Raw genomic sequence first — 15,521 nt, 5'->3', positions numbered from 1 at the left:
TGGCAACTCAACCAAATAAAAATATTCTGAAAAAAAAAATTATTTGGAGGCCCAAATTTGAAAAAAATACACCCAATGCAGGATTGTACTAAAACCGGTATATCTAAACCATTTTTAAAGATAGATTCAAACAGTTTTTTGCAAAGTATTTGCAAAAGCATGTTCTACAAACTGTCTGTAACAGAATTTTGATATTAGTCCCTACGTCTGTAAAATAAACAATTAAATTTTAATAACAATTTTCTGATTTCCTTTCTTGCAAACAAACCGACGTATTTTTAAAATGAAATCAATTAACAAAATTCTGTTACAGAGAAAAGTTTCCTAATAGTCTAAAGAATGTGTGTTCTAAATTTCATGCATGTATCTTTAATAGTTCAGAAATTATATCCATTTTTGTCTGGCAATGTAGCAAAAAAATGAAGTTACTGGAAACCAATAAAAGCGGGCGTGTGATTTAAAAATCCATAGCGCAGGAAGTTTAAAAATGACGTCTCAACATCTGATAAGGGCACAAATACCCACAAAATGTTATGCTATGCATTCCACACATATCACAGAGTATTTCAAAGATTTTCTTTTTTATTTACTCATTTTTCACCAAAACATACCATCCTCTCCCCTTAAATAACCAATCTTCATGACATTTTGCATAAGCTTCGCGCTTACCTTTCCCACTGCCACTTGCTATTGCGTTGTTTTCAGTACTGCAAAGCAATCGTATATTTCCTATTACCAGTGTACTTATCCACCCCTCTCACAGTGTAAGAGTATAGGTATTCACGAACTAGACTGTCTACATGGCATGCAGCTTACTCATAGCAAGCTGATGCTGACATGACTTGTCAGTCACTATTATGGGTTATAACATTCCTGCTGACAGGAATAAGGCACCTTACATCACTCTAAGTCAGCGTTTCTCAAACTGTGGTCCTCGAGGTCTGCCCTTGTGGTCCTTCAAAAAAGACAGAAGAAAAAATAAACCTCAAACGAATTGCATATCACACTATAGCTTAAAATCTCAGAGTTTGGAAATGCCACTTGGCAATCGAATTTCACTTTTTCTCCCAGTACTGCATTTTATGAAATTTATTACCCTATCCATCTATCGACTTCCCACTCTACTCTCAGCAACAAAAGAGGGATTTAAAACACTATATACGTGGTGTTTCTCGACATCTTTACCCTGCACACCTGGAGCCGTGCGCGTAACCCAGCTAGGGACTGCCTGAATTCATAACAGAGGACCATAGTACCGAACCTTAATTCAATTTTAAAATCGCGGGTGCTCGTGTAAAGGGGGTTAAGTATGAATTGGCTAAAATGGAATAAGTACAGATTTGAACTATCCACAATTACTTTTTTCTTGTGTTAAAGGGGTTAAGTTATTCTTCCATCTATGATGCAGTTACAGTGCTCCATAGTTTGTGACAAAGGGGTTTTGTTCAGTACCAAAGGAGAGAAGTTTACATACCTTACAATTTGACTTAACTCCCTTTACACAAGCACCCGCGAAATATAAGTATACTGGTATTAAAATATGCTACGAAAATGATAAATTTGCTTTGGAAAGGAACAAGAGTAAGGTGGCCCGTGGAACTGTTCTGACTTTAAAAAGTGGTCCCCACTTCAAAAAAGTTTGAGAAACGCTGCTCCAAGTCATTTTCTGTGCCACATCAGTGTTACTTCAGCAAAAAACTTCCAAGTGAAAATATTTCTGCTATAAGACAATTTTATTAGTAATTGATTAACTAGCGGACTTACTCGTGTTAATTATGTTAGTCTGTGCGGCTTACAACTGTTTCGGTGCTTCATCACACCATCCTCAGCGCCTACTAGATCTCGGTGTCATCTCGAACTTCTCTGCTGTTGTGTGGGTGCGTTTGATTGTTGGAAAGTGTTGAAAAGTGGAGTCAAATAGTGTGTGTGTGTACTAAAATTGATCTGTGTGTTGAGGTTTCGGTTCCTGGGTTATATGTGTAGGATTTCCATTTATGTTATCGTATGTATGGTTAGCATTGGTTATGTGATCGGCGTACGTAGATGTATTGTGTCCTCTGGTCATTGCTTTAATGTGTTCTTTGTAGCATGTTTGGAATGATCTGCCTGTCTGTCCAATGTAGAACTTGTCGCAACTGTTACATGTGAGTTTGTATACACCTGTGTGGTCGTATTTATTAGTTTGTGTTTTTTGTGTGTTGAGATGTCTTTGTAGTGTGTTTTCTGTTCTGTATGCTATGTTGTATTTCTACAACCATCACATAACCAATGCTAACCATACATACAATAACACAAATGCGGACATGGAAATCCTACACATACAACCCAAGAACCAAAAACTCAACACACTAGAACAATACGAAATATACAAACACACTAAAACAAACCCAGATCAAATTCTCAACACACAGATCAATTTCAGTACACATACATTATTTGACTCCACTTTTCAACACTTTTCAACAAACAAACGCACCCACACAACAGGCAGAGAAGTTCGAGATGACGCCGAGATCTAGTAGGCTCTGAGGATGGTGTGATGAAGCACCGAAACACCTGTAAGCCACACAGACTAACATTAATCAATTACTTATATTCAAGTGTTAAAAATAGTGTACGCAAGATTCAAAATGGACAATTTTATTAATTGTAACTTCATAAACAACTTTATTTATAAAAATACAAAATAAGAAACAGTAACATTTGACAAATTAGTGTTGTAGGTAGAATGTTCAGTAAGTTAGTATTCCACAGTAAGAAGTTGGTAGAGTTTTGAACCTTTTTTCAAGAGAAATCCTTGAACATTTAGAGTAGATAAAAAACCATAAAAGTCAGAAACCTGTACTTGAGCTAAGCGAGCTACTTCTTTGAGTTCCTCTATAGAGAATACAGAGCGACTCTGGGCATCTGCACGTCTTTGTAATGCACTAATAAATCGTTTTCCTTGATTCTTGCTAGACATGCCTGAGCCATGTTGTGATCTTTGAAAATCTAAACCACCAAAACCATCACTAAGTGTATCTGCCATACTGTACTTCATAATAGCTACCACATCTTGAGCATCTTTTTCGGTTGCCTCCTCCCTCAGCTCCAGCTTTGCTCGTGCTTCTGTGAGACGTATTAATGATTCTAATTGACGAGTTGTGATAGGTGTGCAGTCACTTGTCTGATGCTGACGACGCAGATCTAAATAAAACTTCTGCAAAATATCAGCTGCCGGTGGGGTTAATCTAGGCAGCACATATTTCCTAGCATACATCACATATTTTCTAAAAAGTTGATGTGGTAAAAAGTCTACAACCTCGCCTGGGTGTAACTTGAGATATTCAGGAAGAGAAAGTTCTTCTTCATTGACATGAGATACACTGCTGGCATCATGACGTTCACTCCTCCTTCTCTTCACACCTGAATGTAAAGCCATCACATGTTCTGATAACAAACTATCTAACTGTTCATTAGGTTGATCTAATAATATAAAAACCAAGTCAAATCTAGAAAGAAGGGCTGAACCCATTCGCAGATTTTCTGACACTGTTTTAGCACGATTGTAATGGCCTCCAGTGGGATTAGCAGCTGCAAGTATAGAAGTTCTTGCTGGAAGAGAACATACTACACCTGCTTTTGCTATGCTTATACTTTGCTGTTCCATTGCTTCTAACAGAGCCTGGTGTTGATTTGTCATTTTATCAAATTCATCTATACAACAGCAACCCTGGTCAGCCAGTACTAGTGCACCAGCTTCGAGGGCATAGTTCCCACCAGCTTCTCTTGTGAGAGTTACTGTAAGACCTGTCGCAGTACTAGTATTTCCACACACATAAACACCTCGGGGAGCCACACTGGCACAAGCTTGTAACATCTGTGATTTGCCTAAACCTGGATCTCCCACTACTAAAACATGTGGATCTGAACGACCATCTGCGTGATTTAATGTTCCACCAAATAAAGCCAGCAGTAAACCAGCTTTCACCATTTCATGTCCGTATATTGTAGGACACAGCGAATTTACAAGAAATCTAAAAAGATCAGGTTGTGAATGTATTTCTTGAATTGCATAATAATCTTTCATATTGAATTCAATTCCCACACCTTTACTACAACCAGCTTGTGTCTCATTTTTGTTATTAACACTGGAAACTGCATCAATATACATGAGAAACATGCTTGGAACCTTCTTCTTGTTACACTCCTCACTATTACGAACTTTAACAATACCCGTAATTGTGACTACATCTCCAGGAATGCAAGAATCTAGTAAGTCGTCAGTAAGTTCACATTCAATAGTTCGTGGAACTCTACCACCTTCACGTTGATCGTCTGAAACAATTTCCTGAAGTCTGACAGACTGCCAGTTAATTGTCTGCGTGAATGGAGAAGAATAGAGAGGACGAAAAGATTTTGCCCGACATCCTTCTGTTGTACATTTAGTCGGTTGTGAGAAGAAACCATCCTGCTGCTTAACACACTGTACTGCACAACATGTATTGCACTCAAAGGCCATCCACATACACAGCAGTTTAATATTTCCCACTCGAATAATTGTACCACGTACAGAAACAAGTTTACCAAAGAAAATTGCTTTCAGATTTTTTAATTGAATTATAGGTTCAAAATTTGCAATTCGAGCTCTTATACTTGGTAAAATTATAGAAGGTAATGCGTCGTTATCTTGCAATTGTTCTTTTACTTCATTCTGTAAAGCAGAAAGAACTATATGATGCATTGCTAGACCTAAACAGTTAATAGTATGTTCTGGAACTTCACTTAGATCATCTTGGAAAGTAGGCCATTCTTCTAGAAAGACACTATCACTCTTCAAAGCATTCAAATCAACAGAAAAAGCTCTTCTTTCTTCAACAACAGAGTAAGAATAAAGAGATTTATTCCTAATAATGAAATTTTCCATTGCTCTAACTTTGGTAACTGTTGGAGAACTTTCTTTATATGCTTCCTGAGGAAAATACAACTTCCATCCTTGATATGGGCTGGGTATACTTTGGAACATATCTATTATCTGTACCTGGCTAGTCTGAGACTGGCTTGACGATGTAATGGGCGGAGTATTTCCAACAGACTTTTTCAGCCCTCGTCCTCGAAACTTGTTATACCAATTCCATCTTCCTTGGCCTCTACCTCGCTGCCAACCACCTCCTCCTCCTCCTCCTCTTGCTTGACCTCTGCCTCTTCCTTGAGATTGCCAGCCACTACTCGTTCCTGAAGATGGATTTCTCCCATCCATTTTGTTGTTGTACCTTAAACAAAATATGCTCTACAAAATTACCGAAATTAAGTCCAAGTTACACAAATGAACATAATTTTTTAATGAAAACAAGTCTCTCATTTTGAATACTTATATTTCATGGACACGAAAGCAGGGGAGTTAAAGTGAGCTACAGTCTACCAAAATTTAACTCAAATGAAAGTGTGGATAACATTTGCCTTCAAAGCATTTCCAACCTGATTTACTCATTGTTCATTTTTATTATATTTATGTCACAACTTTTCACTTGCAATGGAACAATCATGTTAAGAGGGCATATGATATTCATTGAACAATTAAAATACATAGATAGAAAGCTACTGATCTTCATCAACAAATTCACTATAATAGTAACAATTGCATGAAAAAAACAGGCTTTAGCCTACATAAAAAGAGAATCTTAGAAGCTCTGTCAATACCAACTCTATTTCTCAACTTCGAATGGACATCAAAGGTAGAAAATACATATTAAGAATTTATTAATTTGTCCTACAGAATAATATTTGAGGAGAAAAATTCGCTCCGGTGCCGGGGATCGAACCCGGGTCCTTCGTTCTACGTACCAAGCGCACTGCCCACTGAGCTATGCCGAATTCAATCCACGTCACTGGATCGAACTCTTCTCCTTCAATGTTTCCCTTTATGGCCTGACTCCAAGTTAGGCATATACATTGAAGTTTTATGTTCAAGTCAACTGCCATTATACTAGGAGTGCACTCAGCTGAGTGACTTATTTGGCCGGGATTCCGCAGTTAAGTGCACAGTAATCTGTACAGAAATATGCACTGCTAACTATGAGAATATTAAGAATTTATTAATTTGTCCTACAGAATAATATCTGTAATATTGACAATTAATATTTGAGGAGAAAAATTCGCTCCAGGGTGTTCCAAGCATCTATTCTGTTTGCGAGTCACGAGTCTGCTCAGTGAGTACAAATTATGTACATTCCTGCTCTAAAGACATGGCTACGACCTTGACTCGCAAACTTGAGGATGGACTGGGAGAGGGTATCGATTGACTACATCTCCTTACCAAATGAGGCTAGCCTTCTGTAACAATATTACATCACGTTATATTGGTGTTTCTGAAATAGCTTCTTTGTTTAGTTTAGTTTAATCAAAAGTAAGCAACTAAGTGTGTGTGTGTGTGTGTGTGTGTGTGTGTGTGTGTGTGTGTGTGTGTGTGTGTGCGTGCGTGCGTGAGTGTGTGCCTAATGCTCTGTATTTAACAATGAAGTCATCATCCTTCTTCCTTCCCAATATTTTGATGGAAGGTCCACAAATGTCCTAAGAGTTTCACAACTAGCCAGGTGCTCCATCTCCATGTCCTCTTCTCTGGTGCACAGGAAGCATTTAGGTCAATTCAGTACTCCAATACGATGGAGGTGTTTACTGAGGCAATCATAATCAGTAATCAATCTAAACATGGCCACGGCAGATTTTCAAGGTAGATCAGGAATTAGTTTTAGATCTTTGAATGATTATTTCCATTTTGAATTTTGATGTTTTGCCTGTTCGCTGTTACTTCTTTGGGACGCAACATTTTGATGAGCTGATTTGAACCATTTTCTTGAATGACACCATGTTTTTAAGAGTTGGCGGTTGTACTGTCCTTTCTCAACCCCCTATATGAAAGGACTACACCTGTCTTTGGTCAGCGGGTCCTTTGGACCTAGCCGGGAGGCCTTACTTGAATCCAACGAACCTTCCCACCTCTGCCTCCTGTGGGACGCATCTCTATGCCATGACAGGCTAGCATAGATAATCACCTGTTGGTCCGCGGGAGATATTTTATTTCTCTCCTAACACTCATTTCTGAGAGGGATTCCCCGATCTGCCACATGGGGATGCGCCCTCTAGGGGTTACAGGTTCCCGAAGGAACATTGAGATAATATTATTTGTAGAATTAAAAGAAAAACCGTTTTCAAGTTGGACGTGTGAAACGAAATGTGCTTACAAAGATAGGAGATCGACACCACATTTACATATTTAAGTAGCAGATGGAGAACACGAAATAGAAATTTTCAATTTTCGTGATATAAGAAATATCCTTGGCTAACAGGGTGCTCTCAGACAAATAAGTTATAATGTTTTGCCTGTATTCTGTTTGGGGGTGAAAATGAGTGATCATTAGAGCCGGTCATATAAGCATTCAGTCTCACTCGGATCTCGCTGCTGAATCTCCCATTCTCGTTGCTTCCACGACGGCACTATGGGATGTAGAGAGGAAAGTGGGAGGGGAATGTCAAAGACTGCGCGGGAGCAGAATGCAAGCAGGAGCGAACACTTTATGATTTTCGAGAAAAAAAGGGGAGGGGTTCAAACCACCATACTGCCGACGTTCTTGACGCCATAACTCTGCAGTATGAGTAGTGATAACAAAGCCGATGAGTGCGTTGAATACAGCTCGTCGAACTCTATCATCAGCATAAAGGACAACTCTCTATCCTTCTGCGTTTGGACGGGAGAGTCCGGCAAAATTAAAAAAAATGGTCATTTTGAACTTCCAAAACAGACTTTCTTCTACACAAGGAGAACGAAGCGGCTCTTAACTGTCGCATCCCCGCATGTTCCCTAGTAATCACCGCTAAAATCCGGCAAATCCGCCGCACTTTTTTCTAGCCTTAATTTTTGGGTCCCTGAAATATTTGAGTCTCCAATTTCCGAAATAATGGCGATACCGAGGAACGGGATGCGACCCTGCATTCCCCCTTGACTTACGTCTTACACGATAGCATCAAAATGGCAATCGCGAATATTTTCTGATTTTCGAGAAAAAAGTGGGAAGGGTTCAAACTACCATTCCGTCGACTTTCTTGCCGCCATAACTCCACAGTACGTGTAGTGACAACAAAGCCGATGAGTGCGTTGAATATGTTGTGCCCAAGGATTATGATAAGCAATCATAACTTTGTTATGACCATAAGCAATATATTTTCACTTTATTTTAAAGTAATGAAATCGTACTTATTAAAATATTCACTTTAAGACATGCCTTTGACATACGACAGAGATCGCTTCCTGTTTTGACAGATTACCGTACAGTTTACCGACGTCAGCAGAAGCTGAAAGTCCAGTCCTTGAACAAGGCAGAAATGCGTATGCATGCATTTTAGCAGTCTTTAGCAACAGCTGACATATAACGAAAGATTATGCAGCGTCTCTCGCGAGACATTTTAATTGGCGATCATTCCGAACCCCGAATTTCTATTGGGTAAATCAAAAACAGAGATTCAGTCCTGAGAGTTCCTTAAATCTGTATTGTTCTAAGTGACGACAGGAAACGCCGATTTGAAATAATGGTTTAGAATGAGAAGCGTGGTGTTTAGTGAATGCAATATCGTCTTTTTAGAAGATCGCGGGTAAAATAGCGTCACTCTGTTACGTCAAAAAGGACGCGGTTCCAGAACTTACAAATGGACATGAAACGTCCAAAAGGCGGTCATTAGTTATTGGTCAAGACAGCGGTCATGCAGTAGCGGTCGTAACTTCCCGACGTCCAGGAAGAAATTCAGAAAATGGCATCACCTGCGAACAGCACCAGGGTTCGCCCTACTATCTACTGTAATTAAATTATCAGTTCAATCTTTAGAATTTACAATTAACTAGTTCATCTTGGTACGTTAAAATTAACAGAAATTCTCACACTTTCTAAATCGTTCAATCTCAATATTTAATAATCTGTCTGTAGTAAATTGATATCTTGTTACTAAACTTAGTAATAGTGAATTTCTACACTTGTGATTATTCTGAAAGCCTGAGATCACATTCTAAGTAGGAATCCCTCCTATCCATAAGCAAGTACAATTTATAAATCATATCAGAGAGTTAGGAAGTACGTATAACGCAGTGTCTGATTCGTTTGTGTTATCTTGATAGAGATTATAACGCGCGATTATCTCAAACATAAGCCATCCGCCATTGTCGTGACAAGTGGCACGACAAAATACTAGTGTCAGATATGATAGAGCTCAACAATAAATTTTGGTGTCAGATATGGTATAACAAATACTGGTGTCAGAAATGGGCATAACAAATACAGTTCGTCGAATTCTATCTCCAGTATAAAGGACAACTCTCTATCCTTCTGCGTTTGGACGGGAGAGGCCGGCAAAATTAAAAAAATGGTCCATCTTCACCTTCCAAAACAGACTTTTTTCTACTCAAGGAGAACGAAGCGGATGAGAGGCCCGACCTTTTAAATGTAGCATCCCCGCATGTTCCCTAGTAATCACCGATAAAATCCGGCAAATCCGCCGCACGTCTTTCTAGCCTTCATTTTTGGAAACATAAAATATTTGAGTCTCTAATTCCGGAAATAATGGCCATACCGAGGAACGGGATGCGGCCTGTATTCCTCCTTTACTTACTTCTTACACGATAGCATCAAAATGGCAAACGCGAACACTTTCAGATTTTCGAGAAAAAAAGGGGAGGGGTTCCGCCGACATTCTTGCCGCCATAACTCCGCAGTACGTGTAGTGACAATGCCGAAGAGTGCGTTGAACACAGCTCTGCGAACTCTATCTCCAGTATAAAGGAGAACTCTCTATCCTTCTGCGTTTGGACGGTAGAGGCAGGCAAAATTAAAAAAAAATAGTCATTTTTCCAAAACAGACTTTTTTCTACACAAGGAGAACGAAGCAGCTCACAGGCCCGACCTTTTAACTGTAACATCCTCGCATGTTCCTTAGTAATCACCGCTAAAATCCGGCAAATCCGCCGCACATTTTTCTAGCCTTAATTTTTGGGTACCTCAAATATTTGAGTTTTTCATTCCGGAAATAACGGCCACACCGAGGAACGGATGCAGCCCTGTATTCCCCCTTGACTTACTTCATACATGATAGCATCAAAATCGCAATCGCGAACAGTTTCTGATTTTCGAGAAAAAAAGGGGGACCAGTTCAAACCAAAATTCCGCCGACATTCTTGCCGCCGTAACGCCGCAGTACGTGCAGTGACAACAAAGCCGATAAGTGCGTTGAATACAGCTCGTCGAACTCTATCTCAAGTATAAAAGACAACTCTCTATCCTGCTGCGTTTGGACGGGAGAGGCCGGCAAATTTTGAAAAAAAAAAAAAAAAAAAATGGTAATTTTGACCTTCCAAAACAGACTTTTTCTACAAAAGGAGAACGAAGCGGCTCAGATGCCCGGCCTTTTAACTGTAGCATCCTCACATGTTCCTTAGTAATCACCGCTAAAATCCGGCAAATCCGCCGCACTTTTTTCTAGCATTAATTTTTGGGTACCTGAAATATTTGAGTTTCTCATTCCGGAAATAATGGCCACACCGTGGAACGGGATGTGGCCCTGTATTCCCCCTTGACTTACTTCTTACATGATAGCATCAAAATCGCAATCGGGAACAGTTTCTGATTTTCGAGAAACCACCATTCCGACGACATTTTTGCCGCCATAACTCCGCAGTACGTGTAGTAACAACAAAGCCGATTAGTGCGTTGAATACAGCTCGGCGAACTCTATCTCCAGTATAAAGGACAACTCTCTATCCTGCTGCGTTTGGACGGGAGAGGCCGGCAAAATTAAAAAAAAATGGTCATTTTGAACTTCCAAAATAGACTTTTTTCTATACAAGGAGAACGAAGCGGCTCAGAGGCCCGCCCTTTTAACTGCAGCAACCTCGCATGTTCCCTAGTAATCACCGCTAAAATCCGGCAAATCCGTTGCACTTTTTTCTAGCCTTAATTCTTGGGTACGTGAAATATTTGAGTCTCTAATTCCGGAAATAATGGCTATACCGAGGAACGGGATGCGGCCCTGTATACCCCATTGACCTACTTCTTACACGATAGCATCAAAATGGCAATCGTGAACACTTTCTGATATTCGAGAAAAAAAAGGGGAGGGGTTCAAGCCACCATTCCGCCGACATTCTTGCAGCCATAACGCAGCCGTACGTCTAGTGAGAAGAAAGCCGATGAGTGCGTTGACTACAGCTCGGCGAACTCTATCTCCAGTATAAAGGAAAACTCTATCCTGCTGCGTTTGGACAGGAGAGGCACGCAAAATTTGAAAAAAAAAAAAAAATAAATAAATAAATAAAAAAATAAAGGACATTTTGACCTTCCATAACAAACTTTTTTCTACACAAGGAGAACGAAGCGGCTCAGGGGCCCGCCCTTTTTTACTGTAGCATCCCCGCATGTTCCCTAGTAATCATCGCTAAAATCCGGCAAATCCGCCGCACTTTTTTCTAGCCTTAATTTTTGGGTACCTGAAATATTTCAGTTTCTCATTCCGAAAATAATGGCCATACCGACGAACGGGATGCGGCCATGTATTCCCCCTTGACGTCTTATATGATAGCATCAAAATCGCAATCGCGAACACTTTATGATTTTCGAGAAACCACCACTCCGCCGACATTCTTTCCGCCATAACTCCGCAGTACGTGAAGTGACAACAAAGCCGATTAGTGCGTTGAATACAGCTCGGCGAACTATATCTCCAGTATAAAGGACAACTCCCTATCCTTCTGTGTTTGGATGGGAGAGGCCGGCAAAATTTCAACAAATAGTCATTTTGACCTTTCAAAACAGACTTTTTTCTACACAAGGAGAAAGAAGCGGCTCAGAGGCCCGCCTTTTTAACTGTAGCGTTATCGCATGTTCCCTAGTAATCACCGCTAAAATCCGACAAATCAGCCGCGCTTTTTCCTAGCCTTAATTTTTGGGTACCTGAAATATTTGAGTCTCTAATTATGGAAATAATGGCCATACCGAGGAACGGGATGCGGCCCTGTATTCACCCTTGACTTACTTACACGATAGCACCAAAATGGCAATCGCGAACACTTTCTGATTTTCGAGAAAAAAAAGGGGAGGGGCTCAAACCCCTATTCCCCCGACATTCTTGCCGCCATAACTCCGCAGTACGTGAAGTTAGAACAAAGCCGATGAGTGCGTTGAATACAGCGCATCGGACTCTATCTTCATTATAAAGGACAACTCTCTATCTCCAAGCGTTTGGAGGGGAGAGGCCGGCAAATTTAAAAAAAATCCGTCATTTTCAATTGCCAAAACAGAATTTTCTCTACACAAGGAGAACGAAGCGGCTCAGGGGCCCGCCCTTTTAACTGTGGCATCGCCGCATGTTCACTAATAATCACCGCGAAAATCCCATAAATCTGTCGCACTTTTTTCTACACTTATTTTCTCGGTATCTAAAATATTTCGGTCTATAATTCCGGAAATAATGGCCCTACCGGGGAACGGGATGCGGTACTGTATCCCCCTTGACTTACTTCTTACACGATAGCATCAAAATGGGAGTCGCGAACACAAGCTGATTTTCGAAAAAAAAAATGGTATTCTACCGACATTCTCGCCACCATAACTCCGCTGTGCGTGAAGTGAGAACAAAGTCGACGAGTGCGTTGAATTCAGCTCCTTGAACTCTATCTTTGGTGCAAAGGACGACTCTCCATCCCTGTGCGTTTGGACGGGAGAGGCCGGCAAAATTTCATTTTGACCTTCCAAAACAGAATTTTCTCTACACAAGGAGAACGACGCGGCTCAGGGGCCCGCCCTTATAACTGTAGCATTCCCGCATGTTCACTAATAATCACCGCGAAAATCCAGCAAATCCGTCGTAGTTTTTTCTGTACCTAGAATATTTCGGTCTCTAATTCCGGAAATAATGGCCCTACCGAGGAACGGGATGCGGTCCTGTATTCCCCCTTGACTTACTTCTTACACAATAGCATCAAAATGGGAATCGCGAACACAAGCTGATTTGGGGGGGGGGGAAGTGAGAAGGGTTTAAACCAATGTTCCGCAACCACTGTGCCTTCACAAGGTGAAAGATGTGTCGCGGACTTTGGCCTATTATTGTATGAAATTGATCAAATTAATTAAAATTAAATTGTTTTCTTAAAAATATATTTTTGCATATAGGCCATTCGGAATCTCGTAAAACCTACATACCCGCCGAGTTAGTGATATGTCCTGTGACATCGACGACATTATGCAGGAGAAAATATTGATCTTTCACATTTTTGCAAAGACAGGGATTTAGAAATCTGTTCTGTTGAATTACAAAATGAAACATATAGTTTCATTATAATATGTCTATATAGAGCACCATCTGGAGACTACGAAAATTTTATTCATTTATTGGAAAAGAAACTAGAATGCTTACAGAAACTGAAACGTGAATGCATTATTTGCGGAGACATCAATGTCGATTATTATGTAACAGAAAGCAATAGGAAAGATCAACTAAATTCATTGCTAGCATCTTTCAATTTAATTTACACAGTAAACCTTCCGACCAGAATAGAAGGGGATTCAGCTACTGCAATAGACAACATATTCATCGGAAAAGAAAAAAATATGCATATCTCAAACAACCCCAATAATTAATGGTCTTTCGGATCATGATGCTCAACTTCTAAGTATACGAGTATATAGTAACACATCATCAAAAAAACCCAACTAAAGTGAGATTCAGAAATATAAACAGGGAATCATTAAATAATTTTGAAATCAGTTATTCAGTGGTTATTCCTATCTTCAAAAAGGGAGAAACAACGTCTCCAGAAAATCACAGACCCATATCACTTCTACTAGTCTTCTCCAAAATCTTTGAAAAAGTAATGTATAAAAGATTATATCATCGTCTAGAAAGATACAACATTTTAGTCCCAGAACAATTTGGATTTAGGAAAAATAAAGGCACAGAAAATGCAACATTTAGTTTAACTGACAAAATTCTGGAGGCAGTTAATAAAACATTACAAGTTGGAGGGATTTTCTGTGATTTATCCAAAGCATTTGACTGTATAAATCATAAAATGCTGCTAGATAAATTAGATTATTATGGAATTAAAGGTGTTGCACACCAATGGTTTCACTCATATCTCAGAGATAGGAAACAGAAAGTTGAAATCAATACAACTATGAAATCTGCCTCGACATGGGGGAACTATTAATAATGGAATTCCTCACGGATCAATATTAGGTCCCCTACTTTTTCTAGTGTTTATAAATTATCTTGCCCCCTTAATAAAAGATGTAAGCCATCCCAGATTATTTGCAGATGACACAAGTATAGTAATTACAGCCAATAACTCCAACACATTCCAATCTTCAACAGAGGAAATTCTCTTCAAAATATGTGACTGGTTCTCGGCCAATAAATTGGTATTAAATTGAAACAAAATTAACAATCCTGTCCAAACTCAATCTCGCAAATTTCTAGCGCAATAATTAACAATAGATCCCTATTAGAAACAACAACAACCAAATTTCTTGGCTTAAAAATCGATAATGTGTTAAATTGGAAAAGTCATATTAAAGCAATTACCCCCAAACTAAATTCAGCTTGTTTTGCTATTAGATCTATGCAAAAGATAGTAAATATTAATATTAAAAACAATATACTTTGCATACTTCCACTCGGTAATGAGTTTTGGAATAATATTCTGGGGAAATTCCACAGATAGTAACAGTATATTTCTATTATAAAAAAGAGTAATTAGAATAATAGTAGTTGCCAAATCTAGGGAATCGTGTAGGACTATTTTCAAAAAACAAATAATGCCCATGGCTTGTCAGTATATCTTTTCATTAATAATCTTCCTCGTATGTAATCGTGAAAACTTTGTAACTAATTCAACAGTTCATAGCATAAATACACGTCAAAAAAATGACTTTCATACTCCATCGGCAAGTCTATGGTGCTATCAAAAAGGAGTGCATTATATGGCAGTAAAAATTTTTAATAGCCTCCCTAGCAATATATAAAATTAAACTCAGAACATAAGATTATTTAGGCCCAAATTAAAGAAGTACCTAATTTCTCACGCCTTCTATTCTGTAGGTGAATTCATGACATTCAATCACACTTCATGAAATTGATACTAAAACTATGTGTTGTACTAGTAGACTATATTGTAAATCTCGTCTGTATATATTTGATCTAGACTGTGACTAAATTAAGACTTTATAATAGTATTAATTTTTTTGACTTGTTCCATATTCTAGCTTTAAAACAATGTATGAATACCATGGAATGTTAATAAATACAACACAATACAATACAATACAATACAAAATAAAGAGCAGTCAGAAGTTGTCACTTCAGATCGACGAGTCCACCGTTATTGGTGGTCACGCACACCTTCTTTCCCACATTCAGTACATTGATGGGGATGTAATTGCAAGTAATTTATTTTTTTGCATAGAACTGGCAGAGCGAGTAACCGGTGAAGAAATATTTCGTACAACTAA

At 39.0% G+C, this 15,521-nt stretch overlaps 1 protein-coding gene across 1 annotated transcript in view; it reads right to left on the bottom strand.

Moving 5' to 3' along the window:
* Positions 1 to 2,067: 2,067 nt before the first annotated feature.
* rec (recombination-defective) overlaps positions 2,068 to 15,521 on the bottom strand; it is a 34,022-nt gene continuing 20,568 nt past the window's right edge. The window contains exon 2 of the mRNA XM_069812924.1: positions 2,068 to 5,252. Coding sequence (XP_069669025.1) covers positions 2,741 to 5,239 — 2,499 coding nt within the window. The 5' untranslated portion in view covers positions 5,240 to 5,252 and the 3' untranslated portion in view covers positions 2,068 to 2,740. The remainder of the gene's footprint in view (positions 5,253 to 15,521) is intronic.

This window comes from Periplaneta americana, chromosome 16 (assembly GCF_040183065.1).
Source record: "Periplaneta americana isolate PAMFEO1 chromosome 16, P.americana_PAMFEO1_priV1, whole genome shotgun sequence".
In the NCBI taxonomy this organism is placed as follows: Eukaryota; Metazoa; Arthropoda; class Insecta; order Blattodea; family Blattidae; genus Periplaneta; species Periplaneta americana.
This window is presented reverse-complemented; position numbering and strand designations above follow the sequence as displayed.